This window comes from Mytilus edulis, chromosome 6 (assembly GCF_963676685.1).
Source record: "Mytilus edulis chromosome 6, xbMytEdul2.2, whole genome shotgun sequence".
Taxonomy (NCBI): Eukaryota; Metazoa; Mollusca; class Bivalvia; order Mytilida; family Mytilidae; genus Mytilus; species Mytilus edulis.
In genome coordinates this window covers 39,654,235-39,671,870 of record NC_092349.1, presented here as the reverse complement: position 1 = coordinate 39,671,870, position 17,636 = coordinate 39,654,235, and the positions used below count along the sequence as shown (strand labels likewise).

At 32.3% G+C, this 17,636-nt stretch overlaps 1 protein-coding gene across 1 annotated transcript in view; it reads right to left on the bottom strand.

Annotated features, from left to right (window-relative positions):
- LOC139527629 (NADH-ubiquinone oxidoreductase subunit 8-like) overlaps positions 1–14,360 on the bottom strand; it is a 31,447-nt gene extending 17,087 nt beyond the window's left edge. Inside the window, exons 1-2 of the mRNA XM_071323161.1 lie at positions 14,222–14,360; positions 11,388–11,465 (exon numbers count right to left, since the gene is read on the bottom strand). Of these exons, the coding sequence (XP_071179262.1) occupies positions 11,388–11,465; positions 14,222–14,258 (115 nt within the window). The 5' untranslated portion in view covers positions 14,259–14,360. The remainder of the gene's footprint in view (positions 1–11,387; positions 11,466–14,221) is intronic.
- Positions 14,361–17,636: the final 3,276 nt, after the last annotated feature.

Below are 17,636 nucleotides of genomic sequence, written 5' to 3'. Positions count from 1 at the left end.
ACCATGGAAACACATATTATCCATAGCAACATCCACTAAAAAACTGCATAAATAGAAATTTGTGTAAAAAAATATATAAATAGAGGGTGTTTATTTTCAAATGACTTCATTCTTTGCTTCACTCACAGTCTTGTCTGGGTTTTTTTCTTCAGATTGTTCAATAAATGTAATCTGTAATGAAACATTGGAGTTTGGGGGGCTTGGAAAAGGGGGGATGGGGTAAGTTGATTTTTTAAAATGTTGCATACAAGTAGATACTTGAAAAGATAATTGCGTTTCGTCGTCCTAAGACACATTGGTTTTCGCACTTTAACTTTAGTTGAAGTTAATAGAAATCTATGAAATTTAAACACAATATTAATCACCACAAAATGAAGGTTGGGATTGATTTTGGGAGTTTTGGTCCCAACAGTTTAGGAATTAGGGGCCAAAAAGGGGCCCAATTAAGCATTTTTCTTTGTTTTCGCACCATAACTTTAGTATAAGTAAATAGAAATCTATGAAATTCAAACACAAAGTTTATGACCATAAAAGGAAGGTTGGGATTGATTTTTGGAGCTTGGTTCCAACAGTTGAGTAATTAGGGACCCAAAGGGACAAAATTAAACTTTGTTTGATACCATCAAACATTGAATAATTTGGGTTCTTTAATATGCCGAATCTAACTGTGAATGTAGATTCTTAATTTTTTGTCCCGTTTTCAAATTGGTCTACATTAAGGTCCAAAGGGTCCTAAATTAAACTTAGTCTGATTTTAACAAAAAATGAATTCTTGAGGTTCTTTGATATGCTGAATTTAACCATGTATTTAGATTTTGGATATTGGACCATAATAAGTAAAATTCCAATTTTTAAGTTTTTAAGTTTAAGTTCTTATACAACATTCATTCTGTGTCACAAAACTATTTTGTGTTAACTATTTAATCGCAATCCAAATTCAGAGCTGTATCAAGCTTGAATGTTGTGTCCATACTTGCCCCAATTGTTCAGGGTTCAAACTCTGAGGTCGTATAAAGCTGTGCCCTGTGGAGCATCTGGTTTAAGGTTAACAGATGATGAACTTCATGGGATTGCAATAGATGGGTCAACCTGGCTTATGGAAAGGCAATATAGATATGGCGCTAACAATTGTAAGACAATTCTTAATTTCTTATGGCACACATCCGTCTGAGATGCTATTCCACCAGCATAAATCACAAAATTGACCCGTTAAATTATATTAACAAACCAATAATAGAATCATTTGGTCGAAGCATTTCTATACTGAAACTGAAGTGTGATGGACGGGCGGATAGACGGACAGGCAAATTGAACACATTTTAAGTTGGTGGTGATTTAAAAAATAATAATAGTCAATGGTTGATCGCTAATATTGGAAGTCCAGTATAATGGAATTCTCTTAATATATACATGTATAAAAAAGAAGATGTGGTATAATTGCCAATTAGACAACTATCCACAAAAGACCAAAATGACACAGACATTAACAACTATAGGTCACCGTACGGCCTTCAACAATGAGCAAAGCCTATACCCCATAGGCAGCTATAAAAGGCCCCGATATAACAATGTAAAACAATTCAAACGAGAACACTAACGGCCTTATTTATGTAAAAAAATAATTGAAAAACAAATATGTAACACATAAACAAACGACAACCACCGAATTTACAGGCTCCTGACTTTGGACAGGCACGTATATAAATAATAGGGGGGGGGGGTTAAACATGTTAGCGGGATCCCAACCCTCCCCTTAACTGGGACAGTGGTATAACAGTACACCATGAGAACGAACTATAAAAATCAGTTGAAAAAAGGCATTACTCATCAGATGGATAAACATACAAGTGGACGTGGACGGGTACTTATACAGCCTGATACAAAAAGACACAATGAACAGATCTGAGAGTACTCGCAGTTATCTGACAGCTAGATCAAAACCACTAACAACCAATAAAAAAATCATGCATCTAAGACTAAACTATCAATCTGTACACATCCAACATCCAATGGATTTAGTGTAAAGACTTCATAAACAGCCAGAGAAAAACATGACCTTGTGCAATGCCATGTTACAGGTATTGACAGATTGTAGATCCATGAATATGTGTGTAACATACTTGTAATATTTAGTTAGCTTTTAATTTACTGATGACAAAATCAATATATATACCAATAAAAACAATATTCAATTATCTTATTACAGTGTTGAATAGGCAACCTTTTAGAATAAGTTTATTTAAAGGAGCGACAAGTTTACATGGATCATTTCTAAATTTCTGGGCACGGTTAACAACATTTCCGTAAAAATGAGGATGTGCTATCCCGTTTGAAATAAGTTTTCTAACAACCAAACTTCAATACCAAATCTTAATATCTATGGAAAAATTTAGTAAAGGTTTTAAGTAATTTATGGTTTTAAGTAATGTAGCTATTAACATATCATTAATAACTGCTTTGTTGTACTACTATCCCGCAATTGGAATTCAGAATCTCCGAGATAGACAAATAGAATACATCTGCTAAGTTGGAATTGTGCTAATCCCGGTAAAATAATTATGCTATTACCGGCAAAACTATCAAATCAAAATTATCAAGCAATATAATTGTATCAATAATGAATCATTCCTTACTATGCGTCGTTCTACATATATCTCACAAGTTCAAGATTCCGATTTACATAATATCTTGTGTGTGTGTGTGTGTGTGTGTGTGTGTGTTGGGGAGGGGGATTCAGCTGAAGCACACTTCTTATCCTTCTGAAATCCCCCTCCTCTCCTTTAAGATAGTAAAACTGTAAATAGAGGTATCATTTTTTTAGGATAAATCTTCAAAAAAATTGTTTTGCTATTCTCAACGTTTTTTTTAACCTTTACATGAATAACGCCCTTATTTTCTGTATCTGTCTCTGTAACCTTTACAAAAGACTGCATTAATCCCGAGGTTTGGAATGGAACCACTAAAATGAGAATGTTTGCATAAATACAAGATTAATAACAGTAATAATTTGAAGACAAATTCCACACATTCAATTAACTGCAACACTAGAAACAGCGCAGTGCATACCAATCTTATTTTTCTTTGTAATTATCAATGTTTTCTAGTCCAAACAAGTTGTAAACATTCATGAATACAAGACGTTATTATCCCATGTGCAATAAAAGAATAAATTTCCAATGTCCCACTCTTTGTGCACACATTTGATCGATTCAAGGAATAAGGGCAAAAACTAAAATAAACACTTTTATTGGGGGGGGGGGGGGGGGGGGGGGGGTAGGTTTAACCCATGTTCGTCAGTACATAAGTCGTCACAAAGTTGGTTTCCATTTTATAATTTTAGTTTGCCTCAATCAAATTTTATGAAACATGTATACACACAGAGATCAAGTTTGAATTGTGTTGGTGCATGTCACTGTTAACTGTATAATTTACCTTATATGGCCTGGTTAACTAAAGAAATTTCTAAAAGTGACCATTTGATCTTAGGAGAACCTTTCTGGAGCCCTCTTTTTGTCATACATACAATATTATATTTTTCGACTTTCATGTAGATTTTTTTTTATCTTTTCTGTTAATTTAAAAAAGAAGATGTGGTATAATTGTTAATGAGACGGTTACACGCCATTAGTCCGACAGCCCATTAGTCCGACAGCCCATTGGTCCGACAACCCATTGGTCCGACAGCCCATTAGTTCGACAGCCCATTGGTCCGACAGCCCATTAGTTCGACAGGTCCGACAACCCATTAGTCAAACAACCCAATAGTCTGACAATCCATTGCTCCGACAACCCATAAGTCCAACACTTATCAAATCAAGCATAAGGGTAATAGGATAAACAAAAATTGTCTGTCTGTATTATTACGTTTAGATATAATAAAATGTTTTTAAAGAAATAACTCCGTATTTATAACATAAGGCTTAGGGACGACATCAAAAGTTCAATGTAGGATAAAAAAAACTTAATTCATATAGTTTTTTCACTGACCCACCACCCCCCCCCCCCCCTCTTAACTTAATTTGGGAAAAATTGATTTATGGATTAACAAAACTTGCAGCAATGTTGACCCCCCACCCCCAAACTAGTTGATTTAAGTTTTTATTATCACACATCAATCTTTTGATGTCGTCCCTTAGGTAGTTCGAATACTTTCTATATACTCAATTCGAAATCTGTTTATAGAATAAAACAGAACAGAATATTACATTTTTCCAAATTAAAGGGTCCATAAAGAGCATATAAACAACCAGTGATGGTGCGAACAACTGATGATACCCCAGGGGCGGATCCAGCCATTTTAAAAAGGGGGGGGTTCCTAACCCAGGACAAAGGGGGGTTCCAATTACATGTCCCCATTCAAATGCATTGATCGTCCAAAAAAAAGGGGGGGGGTTCCAACACCCGGAACACCCCCCCCCCCCCTCTGGATCCGCGCCTGTACCCCGCCCAAATATTCCCTTGTTGAGTTGTGAATCTGAAAAAGCAGCACACAGTATAGCTGACTAATATAAACCCTGAAACAAAATTTCAGAAATCATTGTATTGTAGTTCCTCAGAAAAATATGACGATTTTTTTTTAACTTGGCTGTCATGTGAAAAGTGTTCGGTAAACAGGAAGTGGTTGAGTAATGAATCTGAAAATTTATCACACGATATAGCCGACTTCAATAAACCTTTCAGAAATCCTTGTAATGTACATTGTAGTTCATGAAAAAAAATGCAACGAAAATATTCATGGGACGGAGGAATGAACTGACGGACAGACTAACGGATGGAAGGATGGACAGACAGAGGTAAAACAGTATACCCCCCTTTTTTGAAGCGGCGGTATAATGATTGGATCAACATAAAGACTTTACAATAATAATATGATATAATTATCTTTATAGCACCATAAGCCTCAGTCACAATCGAAGCCAAAACAAAAAGAAAAACAACTATATATATCAAATAACAGTCAGTATCAAGACATGTACTACATTATTCAAAAGAACTATAATTGTTTAACAACACAATCGTCAGTATTCCCCATAATATTAAAGTTTTCTTGTGTTAACATCGAGATGTGCTAGAAATGTGCTGAAAGAGTTCCTCCCTCAAATTATTATGAAGTGAGCATTCGATTGAAAAATTACGCTCATCCTCAACTCTATCAGCTGTACATTACGAGTATCTGACATTTTTCAATTCTTAATGTAATGGGTGAGCACCGATTCTTAATTAACATATGCACTACCGTTCTTAAAATCTACGGAAGCGTATTAGCGCCACACATGTTTTTAAATTTTTCTTCCAATGTTTGCGTTACAACGCAAACCTTTGCGAAATAACGAAAACCTTTGTTTGATCTTATTTCTTATTTAAGATTCAAAGGAAACAGTAGTTATTAATAGAGGAGGCTGTATATATTAAAATGAATCACCATTGTAGTCATTGCAAAGTAAAATGCTTGAATATTTAGATCATATCATTGACTTTAATAATGAGCAGAATAATATAAGACAATGTGGTATGAATACCAATAAGAAAACTCTCTATCTAAGTCACTATTCCTAAAAGTAAACCATCAAAGGCCAAAGTACGGTCTTCAACACGGAGCATTCATTGGCTTACACTGAACAACGAACTATAAAGGCCCCCAGAAACGATATCATTGTTACTACTAGTATATATATTACAAAGAAAATTGAGTAAATTGAGGTTATACGGAAGAACAAAAATCAACCCTGCTATAACCGAATATAAATATACTTCCAAAGTAAGCTCTCGTTTGAGAACTGTGTAAAGTAGGTTGGCATTAAATATATAGAAGGAAGATGTTTTATTAATAAAATTATGTTCTCTCTATTCAAATTGCTACCCAAGCATCTTAAAAATACTTCATTATATTGAAATGAAAATTCAATGACTTTCTATCAAAGAATCTTGATCATATTCTGAGATTTAAAAAAAAATGTTTCTTTATTAAAAATTCATTTTAAAGCAACAAGATAAATTTGTTTATTTGACTTGGAGTTTCACAATTGTATGACATTATTTTGGATCTTTCAATTTAAATATAAGTGAATATCGATAGGGGATAAATTAATAAAGGAATCAAAAGAGTAAAAAAATATACAGATCGATGTGCTGGTTTTCGAGATATTAGCCATTGAAATTTTGGCGGGAAAATATTCTCTCTTGACTTTTCATAGCTTTATCATTGACAAGTTTACATTCTCAAAAAAATCAAAGAATAATTTAAATTTTATAAGACTTTTACAGAAGGCTTATCATTATACAAAAGATTTATAAAAAGATAAATGGGGGTCAATGCCATTTTTTTTCAAACGAATAAAACCTGAGGTTTCCGAAAATCTGACAAAAATCTGAACTACAATGTACCTTAACTAAGCTCTGAAGGTAAAACCAAGTTATAGATTATCGATCTTATATATGAAATTTCTGAAAAAAAAAAATGATTCTATTTATAATCAGGCTCTCCGACCAAACATAATCTTTTCAAGAATCTACATGTATGATATCTTTAAAAAATAAACCTACCCTCCCCCCTTTTCTCACCTTCCAACCCCAATATAACATTATATATTACATTTGCTGAATCTTATAAAATGAACAGAAAAGACTGTAAGTGGCGCAAAGCATGCAGTCAAACTCCAATTTGAAAATAAACACCCTCTATTTATGTATTTTTTTACATAAATTTCTTTTTATGCAATTTCAGAGTGGATGTTGCTATGGATAATATGTGTTTCCGTGGTAACAATTGAAGTCAACAACACTTGACGATAGTAATTTAAAGTTTGCGTTAGCTTTTGTGTATTTTTTCTTATCGGTTATGAAAAATTCAGGACATTTAAGCTCTTAAACTGCAATATTCTGCAAATAAAAACTCCGTTTCCAAGGAAAAATTGGTTGCTATGGTGATAAAACTTGAAAAAATCCCACGCATTTCACTATTCAATTTGGTAAAGAAGTATCCAAACTTCATAACTAAAGTGCTAACTATTCTGTACACAATTGCACTTTTCTGAAAAACACCAGAGAAAATTTGATAATTCAGCAAAAATCCCAATTTCAGAAAAGTTGAAAATATGCATTTTTTCACAAAATTTTTCACAAAATTTACAAATTTGGTTGACATGCAATCTTCACTAAAATGAAGCTTAAACCAAGTTCTATCAATGTTACATATGAAATTTAATGAAAAATGCATGATTCTATTCATAATCAGGCTCTGAAATGTGGTGATTTAGCTGATATTTGAAAGATTTTATCACGCTTAACAACCAACAAATTGTGTGTCCGTTACCATGGCAACCACTCATATTTTCCCACTCAAAATTATTTTTTGAGCAGGATTCATTTATTGCTTCTACTAGGCCAATTATAGAAAAAATCTGAAACCTTCATGTATCGCACTCTGCCTGGTTCTTACAAAGAGCTGTACTTAAATACATCATAAAATATTAAAATGTAAAAAAAGTGCTTGTTATTACTGAATGGTAAAGATTGTTTTAATTTATCAGTTGGTAGTAAAAGGGAATATACATTGTATATTGTATAAAACAATGATTAAGGGGTAAATTCAGTAAATAAATATACGTCATCAGGGACCGCCCATTTGGGGGAGAGCTTTCTGTCTAAAAGTGAAGTCATGTGCTCTTCTGATTGGTAGATAATGTTTGTAATAAATATTTTATGGTAGATGGATCAAAACTAGAGTTGAAAAAAAATAAAAAATAAATGCTGAATGTACTATTTTTTTTCCCTACAGGGTTGAAAAGTAATGGGGGTCAGTATAGGAATTCCGTGCGAATCTACATTGTTTGTAAACAAGGCCATGTGAATGCCCAAAAATGCTGCATGACCCTATGTTTTTATTGTTGCAAAAGATAGGACTACATTTGTACTTTCATGAATGATATATGAAAGTTTTTAATTTCTAAAGGTAAATCAGGTATAAATTTATTTCCACACATAGATTAGCATTAAAGTCAATGGGAGATTTTTTACTGAATTTACCCCTTAAGTTGATTCAACTACTATTCTGGACAAAGAAAGATAACTCAAAAATATTTTTGAAAATGTCTTGCTACTGCGCAATATTGTACAATTTAAAATACTTGCTATTGCACAATACTGTGCAATTGAAGATTTCTTGCTATTGCACAATACTGTGCAATGGAAAATTTCTTGCTATTGCACAATACTGTGCAATTGAAGATTTCTTGTTATGGCTGAATACTGTGCAATTGAAAATTTCTTGCTATTGCACAATACTTAATATAATAATTTCGGATCCTGATTTGGACCAACTTGAAAACTGGGCCCATAAATCAAAAATCTTAAGTACATGTTTAGATTCAGCATATCAAAGAAGCCCAAGAATTCAATTTTTGTTAAAATCAAACTTAGTTTAATTTTGGACCCTTTGGACTTAAATGTAGAACAATTTAAAAACGGGACCAAAAATGAAGAATCTACATACACAGTTAGATTTGGCATATCAAATAACCCCAATTATTCAATTTTTGCTGAAATCAAACAAAGTTTAATTTTGGACCCCGATTTGGACCAACTTGAAAATTGGGCCAATAATCAAAATTCTAAGTACATTTTTAGATTCAGCATATCAAAGAACCCTGAGTTCAATTTTTGTTAATATCAAACTAAGTGTAATTTTGGACCCTTTGGACCTTAATGTAGACCAATTTGAAAATGGGACCAAAAATTAAGAATCGACATACACAGTTAGATTCGGCATATCAAAGAACCCAATTATTCAATGTTTGCTAAAATCAAACAAAGTTTAATTTTGGACCCTTTGGGCCCCTTATTCCTAAACTGTTGGGACCAAAACTCCCAAAATCAATACCAACCTTCCTTTTATGGTCATAAACCTTGTGTTAAAATTTCATAGATTTCTATTTACTTATACATGTTATATTAAAGTTATGGTGCGAAAACCAAGAAAAATGCTTATTTAGGCCCCTTTTTGGCCCCTTATTCCTAAATTGTTGGGACTTTAACTCCCAAAATCAATCCCAACCTTCCTTTTGTGGTCATAGACCTTGTGTCAAAATTTCATAGATTTCTATTTACTTAAACTAAAGTTATAGTGTGAAAACAAAGAAAATGCTTATTTGGGCCCTTTTTGGCCCCTAATTCCTAAAATCTTGGGACCAAAACTTCCTAAATCAATCCCAACTTTCCTTTTGTGGTCATAAACTTTGTGTTAAAATTTCATAGATTTCTATTCACTTTTACTAAAGTTAGAGTGCGAAAACTAAAAGTATTCGGACGACGACGACGACGCCAACGTGATACCAATATACGACCAAATAATTTCAATTTTTGCGGTCGTATAAAAAGCATATTAATAATTTAAAAGTACAAAACTGGCACTGACAAATTACACTCCATAAACTGTATATTTATTAAGAAAACAAAAATAATTTCAAGAGTACAAATTCCTATGACAAGCATGACAAGGGAAAAATATTTATCTTCTAGTACAAATGATGTATTGTTATTTTTCCACCTGAATGTGTGTGTAAAAATAGTGGGAAAACATCCTGATGCCAACTTTAAATTTTTTTTTAGTAACAGTGTGAACTGTCGAATGTTTAAAAAAAAATCTCTTTTTGGTAACAGTGTCAGTGAACTTGTTCTTTGAACTATTGACCCTAAAACTAATATGCTTCTTCTGTTTCACTATATCTTTACAACTGTACATCTGTATAAGGTGTATTCCAATGAAGGAAAATTGGGATGGCTTTCAATTGAATTAATATTTTTGCAAACATACATTATGGCAATAAAAATTAAAACATTGTTTTTCAGCTAACCCTATTTTCCTGCCCTAAATTTGAGTGCCTACCCTAAGATTTTTATGCCATTTTGGATCAAACACTGTTTAAGTCAGACTGATTCCCTAGTAGTATTCAGCTATAAAATGTAAAATAAAATTTATATTGCCTACCTACCTCAGTACCTACCCTATTTTTTTACAACACGTTAGGGGAAACACATGTATTATTTTTATTTTATTTTGGCCTTATACAAGTTACATTTTTTATGCAATATATTTTGATGTGTTACATAAATAAAATAACAGAAAGTTGTTTGGAATTTTCCTTGAACTTCGTTTTTTTAATTATTACTTAAATATATACATTTAATAACATTCTTTTTGGGTTTGGACTAGCTGTCAGTAACCATGGAACTGTCAGTACTCTGGGATCTGTATTTATTGTCTTATTTGTTGTGGGGATATATATATAGCCTGTATTTAGTGGTTCATGTTTGTTGTGGGATGTATATATAGCCTGTATTTAGTGGTTCATGTTTGTTGTGGGGATGTATATATAGCCTGTAATTTAGTGGTTGATGTTTGTTGTGGGGATGTATATATAGCCTGTAATTTAGTGGTTCATGTTTGTTGTGGGGATGTATATATAGCCTGTATTTAGTGGTTCATGTTTGTTGTGGGGATGTATATATAGCCTGTGTTTAGTGGTTCATGTTTGTTGTGGGGATGTATATATAGCCTGTAATTTAGTAGTTCATGTTTGTTGTGGGGATGTATATATAGCCTGTATTTAGTGGTTCATGTTTGTTGTGGGGATGTATATATAGCCTGTATTTAGTGGTTCATGTTTGTTGTGGGGATGTATATATAGCCTGTAATTTAGTGGTTGATGTTTGTTGTGGGGATGTATATATAGCCTGTAATTTAGTGGTTGATGTTTGTTGTGGGGATGTATATATAGCCTGTAATTTAGTGGTTGATGTTTGTTGTGGGGATGTATATATAGCCTGTAATTTAGTGGTTGATGTTTGTTGTGGGGATGTATATATAGCCTGTAATTTAGTGGTTGATGTTTGTTGTGGGGATGTATATATAGCCTGTAATTTAGTGGTTGATGTTTGTTGTGGGGATGTATATATAGCCTGTAATTTAGTGGTTGATGTTTGTTGTGGGGATGTATATATAGCCTGTAATTTAGTGGTTGATGTTTGTTGTGGGGATGTATATATAGCCTGTAATTTAGTGGTTGATGTTTGTTGTGGGGATGTATATATAGCCTGTAATTTAGTGGTTGATGTTTGTTGACTTGTTATATATCATATTTGTTTTTCATTCCTTGTTTTCTACATAAATTAGGGCATTTGAATTGTTTTACAATTGTCATTTAATTCAGGGCTTTTTCAGCAATATAGGTTTTGCTTATTGTTGAAGGCTGTAACATGATCTATAGTTGTTAAATTCTATGTCATAATGTCTCTGGTTTAGAGTTGTCTCATTAAAAATCATAGTATTTTTACCCATCTGCTTGTTTTTATATTGGACTGCCTGTTACCTTAACTAAACTGATACTTACTATATCCTGCTGAGATAGTTCTTGACTGTTTGATTAATACATTTGTTGGACGTAAGCTCTTCCAGATTACATTTTGTGCTGAAAGTAAGAATTGCTTGAAACTATACACTTGCATGCATACAGAAAAAATATTTTATCTGTTTTCAAGAAATCAATGGGAAATCAAATGCTCCGCTGAGCGCAGCCTGATATGACAGCAGAGGTCAAACCCTGAACAGTTGGGGCAAGTATGGACACAATATACAAGCTTGATACTATCTGAATTTGCAGTGTGATCAAATTTTTGACAATATATAGGTTTCTGATACATAACAAATGTGGTCAAAGAAATTTGAAATGGGACATTTAATTTACATAGAATGGTCTAATATCCAAAATCTAACAACATGGTTATTTTCAGCAAATAAAAAAAAAAATTAATTCAAGTTGAAATCAATCGAAGTTTGACCCCTCAAACCTTTATATGGACTAATTAGAAATCAGGACCCAAAAACCAAAAAATCTAAATGCACAAAAAGATTCAACATATCACACAGCTGCAATAATTCAGTTTTTGATGAATTCAAACAAAGTAAGAAAGTTTAATTTTGGACCCTTTCATAACATCAATGTAGACCAATGCAAAAATAGGGCCCAATAACCAACATAGTATAATACAAGGTTAGAACCCCAAAAATGAAAGACATTAAATTAATCCCATTGAAATTGCTAAACAGATAGAGTGGGGCACCTAATATTCGCTTTTTTGAGATTTTGGCTGAAATGGAAGAAATATGCCGGTAAATTATATTTTTAATTAAAAACAAATATAATTATTATTTAAACTAAGACAAAATTTCAACACCTAAGGACCGAAAAATTTAACAACGATTTTTGGCCAATTTCCTGAATATAAAACAGGATTTCAAAGAAGTATTTCTTAGTATAAATTCTTTGACTGGTTGCCCTTAAAAAATTTCAGTTTTATACACCTTTGAAATGTCTGCTATTCATATATAATGAAATTGATTTGATAAATATTGTTTAAAGCTGTAGTTATTTGGTTTCACATAGATGCGTAAAAAACGGAGAATATGTGTCAAAACATCAGGAAATTTCAAATAGCCTTTAATCTAACTTTTCAGATAATTTTTTCAAAGAAACATGTTTTTAAGCTAAGAATATGTTGCTTTTGATGCTATCTTCATATAGAAATATCAGAATACTTCAAAAACATAAAGACCTGAACATAAGGTGCAGAAAACATGGAAACTATGGCAAAAATTAGCACCCCACTCTACTGAAAGTGCTACATACATGTCATGATCATTGTAGCAGTTTTTTTTACAAATATAGAATATACAAAATATTTATAGCAATAAACTAACCAAAACATGATTAAGATTTATTCAACACCAAAAAAAACATGGTCAAGACCATTGTATTCAGCAACGATGAAAAAAAATATATTTATAACTATGCACTTACTAAAACTCAATTACAAAATTGTTAAACACAAAACCAATGAAAATTTGGCATGAATGTGTAGGGTGAGAACATGTGGGGTGTGAAAGCAGACGAACATGAATTGGCACATGTTTTTGTTTCGAACGGACCTGCATTTATCTTCACGGTTTGAAGTATTAGGAAAAATCAACTTTATTTTTACATTTTCGGATTATGATTCCTTTTTATAAAACATGATTTTTTTTTCCTTCTAGTATTCGACACACAAATTTTGCATATACATGTATATAATTACATTAAATGTATGTTTCATTATAATACGTTATTCTGATTGGCTAACTAGCAATCTTGTGATATTCCTTAATCAATTGCATTACACAATGCAACTTTTCATTCATGATGACACGAGGTCCCACAATAAAGTGCACAGGTAAATGAAATAAAAACTTGATAAAAGGCGTGTTTTCATGATCCTATAGGTAAAAATGTAATTATAAGTATTGAATGCTTTTTTTTGTAACTTTATAGGGTTGTTAAAGCGTTGACCGTGCGCACATTTTTAGTGTAAGGGCTTCATACAAAATGTACTTTGATCAACGCTTTTACACCCCAATAAATTTACAAAAAAGCATAACAAATGTACAAATATGGCCATATTTTCACCTCAAAAACTACTCTGTGTACAGACTTACCTATGGTGTTTGGAAAGTTTTAAGGCCTAGCATCCACTAGATATATAACAGTTAAATGCATTTTACGTTTAAGAAACATCTTTCTTGGTTTTTGATGGGCATTCTTTTTTCCTTTCTGCAGACGGTGTAAAAATAAACAAACTCCTGAATTACTTTGATACTGTCCACTCACTGAATCAGATTAACTCTTTAACTCACCTGTAGTTGTGAAGATACCTCTTGTCCATGTCAATTAAGGACAATCAAAACAATACAAACCCTTTTTTTACATGAGGGAGCATCTCGAAGGTGTACCTCAACTTAGTTCATTTTCACACCTTATGCATGAAGGAAAAAAATGCCCATCAAAATCCAAAAGAGATTTTATCTTTCTGAAACATAAAATGCATTTAACTTTTATATATCTAGTGGATGCTAACCATTAAAACTTTCCCAACTTTACAGGTAAGTCTGAGAGTAGTTTTTGGCATGTAAACACAGCCATATTTGTCCGTTTTTTTATGATGAACCTTAAATAAACTTATATGAAGGTGAACTTCAAGGTAGTGTTTTTCTGTTATGCGAAACTCCTTTGCTGCTGATGAAGATGTATGTCTAAAAAGAATTCTGCCAGAAAAAAATTGTAAAGGTGTCACTATTCATGTGCACAACATATGTGCAAGCGGAAAAAGAATGACTTGAAATAACAAAATTTACCAGATCGACAAACCGAAAATAATTTCATCGAAGCCATGTCTGAAGAGTTTCACATATGGGAGATAATCAATTACTGACTGGAAATTATTACAAGTAATAGCTTTTCTAAAAAGATTGCCACTTTTAAATATCAAAGCTGGGCCGAAAAATAATTCGGCGAAGTGTTTGGGGCCGCTAAAGGCACAAGAAGCTATAGAAAAATGAAGCAAAATCATGCAATCTGCGCGTTTCTCAGTTATTTCTAGATCTGAAACACTAGTACTTTTTTAATCATTATTTCGACATGATATTTTGGTCTCAAAGCAAAATATATAGATTCAGTGTAAGCATTTTAGTTTTTAGCCGAATAGGGACATTATAAAAAAACAATATTTAGGATAAAGCAAAAAATGTAATTCACAAAGTTAAGTATGTGCCTGTTGTTAAAGTTTTAGTGGTGTTTTGGCTTGTAGAAAATCTTTCATGACCTGTCAATTATTTGTTAGTCAAGTTTTTTTCTCCAAATTAAGTAAAGAGGTGTCTGATTATCATTGATATAACTATGTCAGCTAAGTTTTTATAACACATTTCAATTACAACTTGATGTAGTTCATATAAACTGGGATTCAATTTACTTAAAGTTTGTAAAATTAGATAAAAAGTCCTTAAATAAAATAAAACTCAAGTTTAAAACAAAATTACTAAATTGCACTGGAATGCAACATTAAGAGAATAAAGAAGGAGAATCAATGAACAGAAGACAAACCCGAGAACAGATAAAACTCAAAACAACAAATAGACAAATACCACTAAAACTGACTAAAAATAAATGAGAAACATGAGAAACGGGGGCTACGAACGCGTCAGAGGATGAACAGAAAAGAAAATTGATAAGAAGACAAGTTTTTGCTTTTGAAATTTCCTACATGAGGCGTTTGCCTTTATGTAAGCTACAGTCCTGTAATAGAATATTAAATGGTTGTCCCCTTATTACAGTCCTCTTAAATAGCTAACTGAAATTTCAAATAGTTCTGCTTTAAAATTCGTCTATTCTTCTGCATAATCAAAATTATTAAAGGTTAAACTTTTTCATGTCCAGCGGCGCATATTACAGTGTTATCCAGATTCATCATTATACGATGCGGGAAAATTGCTATTGTTAAATTCAATTTCAAATAACTTAATAGATTCGCGGGTAACACAAATATGGTCTGTTTGTGAAACTTCTAAGATGTACAATGATTGGTGTATTCATTGTTGGTTTTTGATGCCCCTTTTATCATTGTTTGCTTTTTCGTGGCGCCCAGCATTTTGTGTGTGTAAAAAGGTGGGACGCCCGGAGAGAACCACCGACCTTCGACAAGGAAACTGTCAATCTTAGTCAATTTAGATTGGATTGTAACCTAGCTACCACGTGTAGGGTTCGAACTCTGAAATAAGCAATGAAGCAGTATTTCTTACGAATGAAAAAAAAAACTTGTTTCTCACTTTATATCTAGTATGTTTCGTTTGATATATAGTTTTGTTTTCTATTATTCAAATTGAAGAAACCAGTATTTTATCATGAATGGTTCAAAGTTGGTTTTAGATTTGAAGTTGATTTAATAGACCAAAATCGATTATATGTTTCATTTGACCAAATTAAGCAACATCGACAACAGATTTTCTAAAATTTAACAGTGTCATACGGTAGTGAACATGGTGAAGGAGGCAGCAAAATCGTTCACTAAATGATCTTACAAGCTATGTTGTCCAGTCAAACTATAAGTTTGCATTTGAACCTCACAGTAATCGCAACAGAAAATGTTTTAGTTCTCAGTAATCTATAGCATTATATATAAGCCCCAAATATACAAAGAAAAAAGTCCCATCAAATCTAACTCGACTAAAACTCAAAATCAGCATTTTCAATTTCTTATGGGAATTATCATTGGAAAGAGAGATAACTCTTTTTTGTTTGACTGAACAATATTGCAACAAAACAGTATCTAGTTATTAGAAAACATAAAACTTACTGTTTATCCTTTATGTATATTTTGGAAAACAGTAAACGAGTCTATATAACATCTCTTTTGGAATTGTGAATACTGCACAAAATGCATTTTCTACAGGGTATTGATGACTGGTTCATTTCTGGTGAAATACGTCTCCCAATGCATAAATTAAAACTTTCTTTTTGGAGACTGGTACCGTACAATATATCCCCCAACAACCCCTACAACATGGTTTTTTTTTTCTTTATATTAAACAATAAATGTATAATTCTAGATGTTTGACAACGAATCTCTCATTGCAAGCTATTAAAATGAATCTGAAAGATATCTCTGAACTAGCAACGGGGTATATGTGATATCCGTAAGTGCAGTTAGAGTCTGTCTGACAGTATGATAGATGTAAAAAGTTTTTAAAAAATCCTGAATATAACAATTCCCGTATGGAAAGTTTTGAAACCTGTTATTTAATGGATACTAGCTAATGACTATTTTTTTTATATTTACTATTAACCAATGATTTATATTAGAGAATATATAATTGCCAAGTTATGCTCTTGGTTTATCACGTTGCTGACTGTTACAAAAGAAATATATTATTAACTTTTCAAATATTTTTCATATGTTACATTTAATAAAAAAAATATATAGGTAGGGATGTAATGTTACGGATAATTCTATTTATGTATTTTTCCAACGTTTTCGTCTTGTTCATTTTCCACACCTATTCCTATATTACTATATCTATAAAAAAATATTCTTTTTTATCTTTTAATTTTTATATTTTTTTATATTTTTTTTGTTTGCGAAATAACTGTATTCTCAGGCGCCTAAGAGACTAAGAGAGGAAATCAGTTGTCAGTAGTTGTATTATTCATATCTAAAGAAAAGTAGATTAACTCAGAATAATGTGCAAAATGAGTTGAACGAAGGGTCCTAGTTTTTTTTTTTTTTTTTTTTTTTTTTTTTTTTTTTTTTTTTTTTTTTTTTGGGGGGGGGGGGCTATTTTAACGGTTATCAGCCATTTCCCTAAGTATAAAAAGCGCTTTGCTATGTCTTTTGTGCTGTTTCATTTCACATACTGTCTCTTCTTTTGTATGATAGTAAGAGATTAATATATATGCCTCTTGGGATTAAAAGTGCATTCAAGTATTCCACACTGTCTGCAAAAACAAGTGTATACAGACGGTCCTGTTGTACTCAGTCATCCGTTAGTTGTTTCATGTAATCTGAGCATAAAAATGGGCAAACAGAAACAGATTAGTAGCTTCAGTGTGCATTTTCAAGAGGATATGAACGCCTGTTACCGTCAGGACAAGGCTAATGTTCCACAAAATTCTAAATGAAAATGATTGCCATTGCATCGCAAAATCAGCAGAGTCAGTAAATTTAAATACAAGATCAACCAATAAAGATGCAAACCGTCAAATCCAAAGCAACAAAGA